The following is a 1,509-nucleotide window of genomic DNA, read 5'->3' as shown; positions in this document are numbered from 1 at the left end:
TTGGGGACATTGGGGACACTCAGGTGTGACACGGGGGGTTTGGGGACATTGGGGACACAGGTGACACTCACATATGCCAGGGGTGGCCTCAGCAGGGCCAGGCGGGGGTTTGGGGACCTTGGGGACACTCAGGTGGGTTTGGGGACCTTGGGGACACTCACATATGACAGGGGTGGCCTGAGCAGGGCCAGGCGTGGGGCGCGGCCGCCGTAGGTGTCCCCTTTGAGGGTGAAGGTGGCCAGGTGGCCCTCGGCGCTGAGCAGGACCCCGAAGGGATCGGCCACCGCACAGTGAACGATCGGGGACCCCAAATCCACCGGCACAAAGTGCAGCTGAGTCACTGCCGAGGGGACACGGGGGACAATGTCACCCACCCGGTCACCTCCTGTGTCACCCACCACCCTGGGGTCACAGGGGGACAGTGCCACCCACCCAGTCACCCCCTGTGTCACCCACCCCCCTCCTGCAGCTGCGTCACTGGGGAGGGGACACGGGGTCACAGGGGGACAATGTCACCCACCCCGAGTCACCCCCTGTGTCACCCACCACCCTGGGGTCACGGGGGGACAGTGCCACCCACCCAGTCACCCCCCTGTGTCACCCACCCCCCTGGGGTCACGGGGGGACAGTGGCACCCACCCCCCTCCTGCAGCTGTGTCACTGTGGGGTCACTGCCACCCACCCCGAGTCACCCCCCTGTGTCACCCACTACCCTGGGGTCACAGGGGTGGCAACGTCACCCACCCAGTCACCCCCTGTGTCATCCACCCCCCTCCTGCAGCTGTGTCACTGGGGAGGGGACACGGGGTCACGGGGGGGTAATGCCACCCACCCAGTCACCCCTCGTGTCACCCACCACTCTGGGGTCATAGGGGGTCACTGCCACCCACCCAGTCACCCCCCTGCGTGACCCAACCCCTTCCTGCAGCTGTGTCACTGTGGGGTCACTGTCACCCCTCATGTCACCCCCCTGTGTCACCCACCCCCCTCCTGCAGCTGTGTCACTGGGGAGGGGTCATAGGGGGGCAATGTCACCCACCCTGTCACCCCCTGTGTCACCCACCACCTCCTGCACCTGTGTCACTGTGGGGTCACTGCCACCCACCCAGTCACCCCCCAGTGTCACCTCCTTCCCTCCAGCAGCCAGGAAACGGGTGACAGGGCACCCAGCTGTGTCCCCAGGTGTGTCCCATGTCCCCAGCTGTGTCCCCAGGTGTCCCCAGGTGTGTCCCATGTCCCTAGGTGTGTCCCAGGTGTCCCCAGGTGTGTCCCAGGTGTGACCCACCTCCCTCGAGCAGCCTGAGCCCCAGGGGTGACACCTGCACCATGTACTGTCTTTCCCCAGCTGTGTCCCAGGTGTGTCCCCAGGTGTGTCCCAGGTGTCCCCAGGTGTCCCCAGGTGTGTCCCAGGTGTGACCCACCTCCCTCGAGCAGCCTGAGCCCCAGGGGTGACACCTGCACAATGTACTGTCCGTCCCCCAGGTGTGTCCCCAGGTGTGTCCCAGGTGT

General features: G+C 66.3%; 1 protein-coding gene across 1 annotated transcript in view; it reads right to left on the bottom strand.

The window, feature by feature from the left end:
* Positions 1–161: 161 nt before the first annotated feature.
* The window catches only part of LOC113980455 (cleavage and polyadenylation specificity factor subunit 1-like), a gene marked incomplete at its 3' end in the record, with an annotated part of 2,654 nt that continues 1,306 nt past the window's right edge, over positions 162–1,509 (bottom strand). The window contains exon 3 of the mRNA XM_027707668.1: positions 162–340. Coding sequence (XP_027563469.1) covers positions 162–340 — 179 coding nt within the window. The remainder of the gene's footprint in view (positions 341–1,509) is intronic.

This window comes from Neopelma chrysocephalum, unplaced genomic scaffold (genome assembly GCF_003984885.1).
Source record: "Neopelma chrysocephalum unplaced genomic scaffold, ASM398488v2 Primary Assembly neopelma1_94251, whole genome shotgun sequence".
Lineage (NCBI taxonomy): Eukaryota > Metazoa > Chordata > Aves > Passeriformes > Pipridae > Neopelma > Neopelma chrysocephalum.
This window is presented reverse-complemented; position numbering and strand designations above follow the sequence as displayed.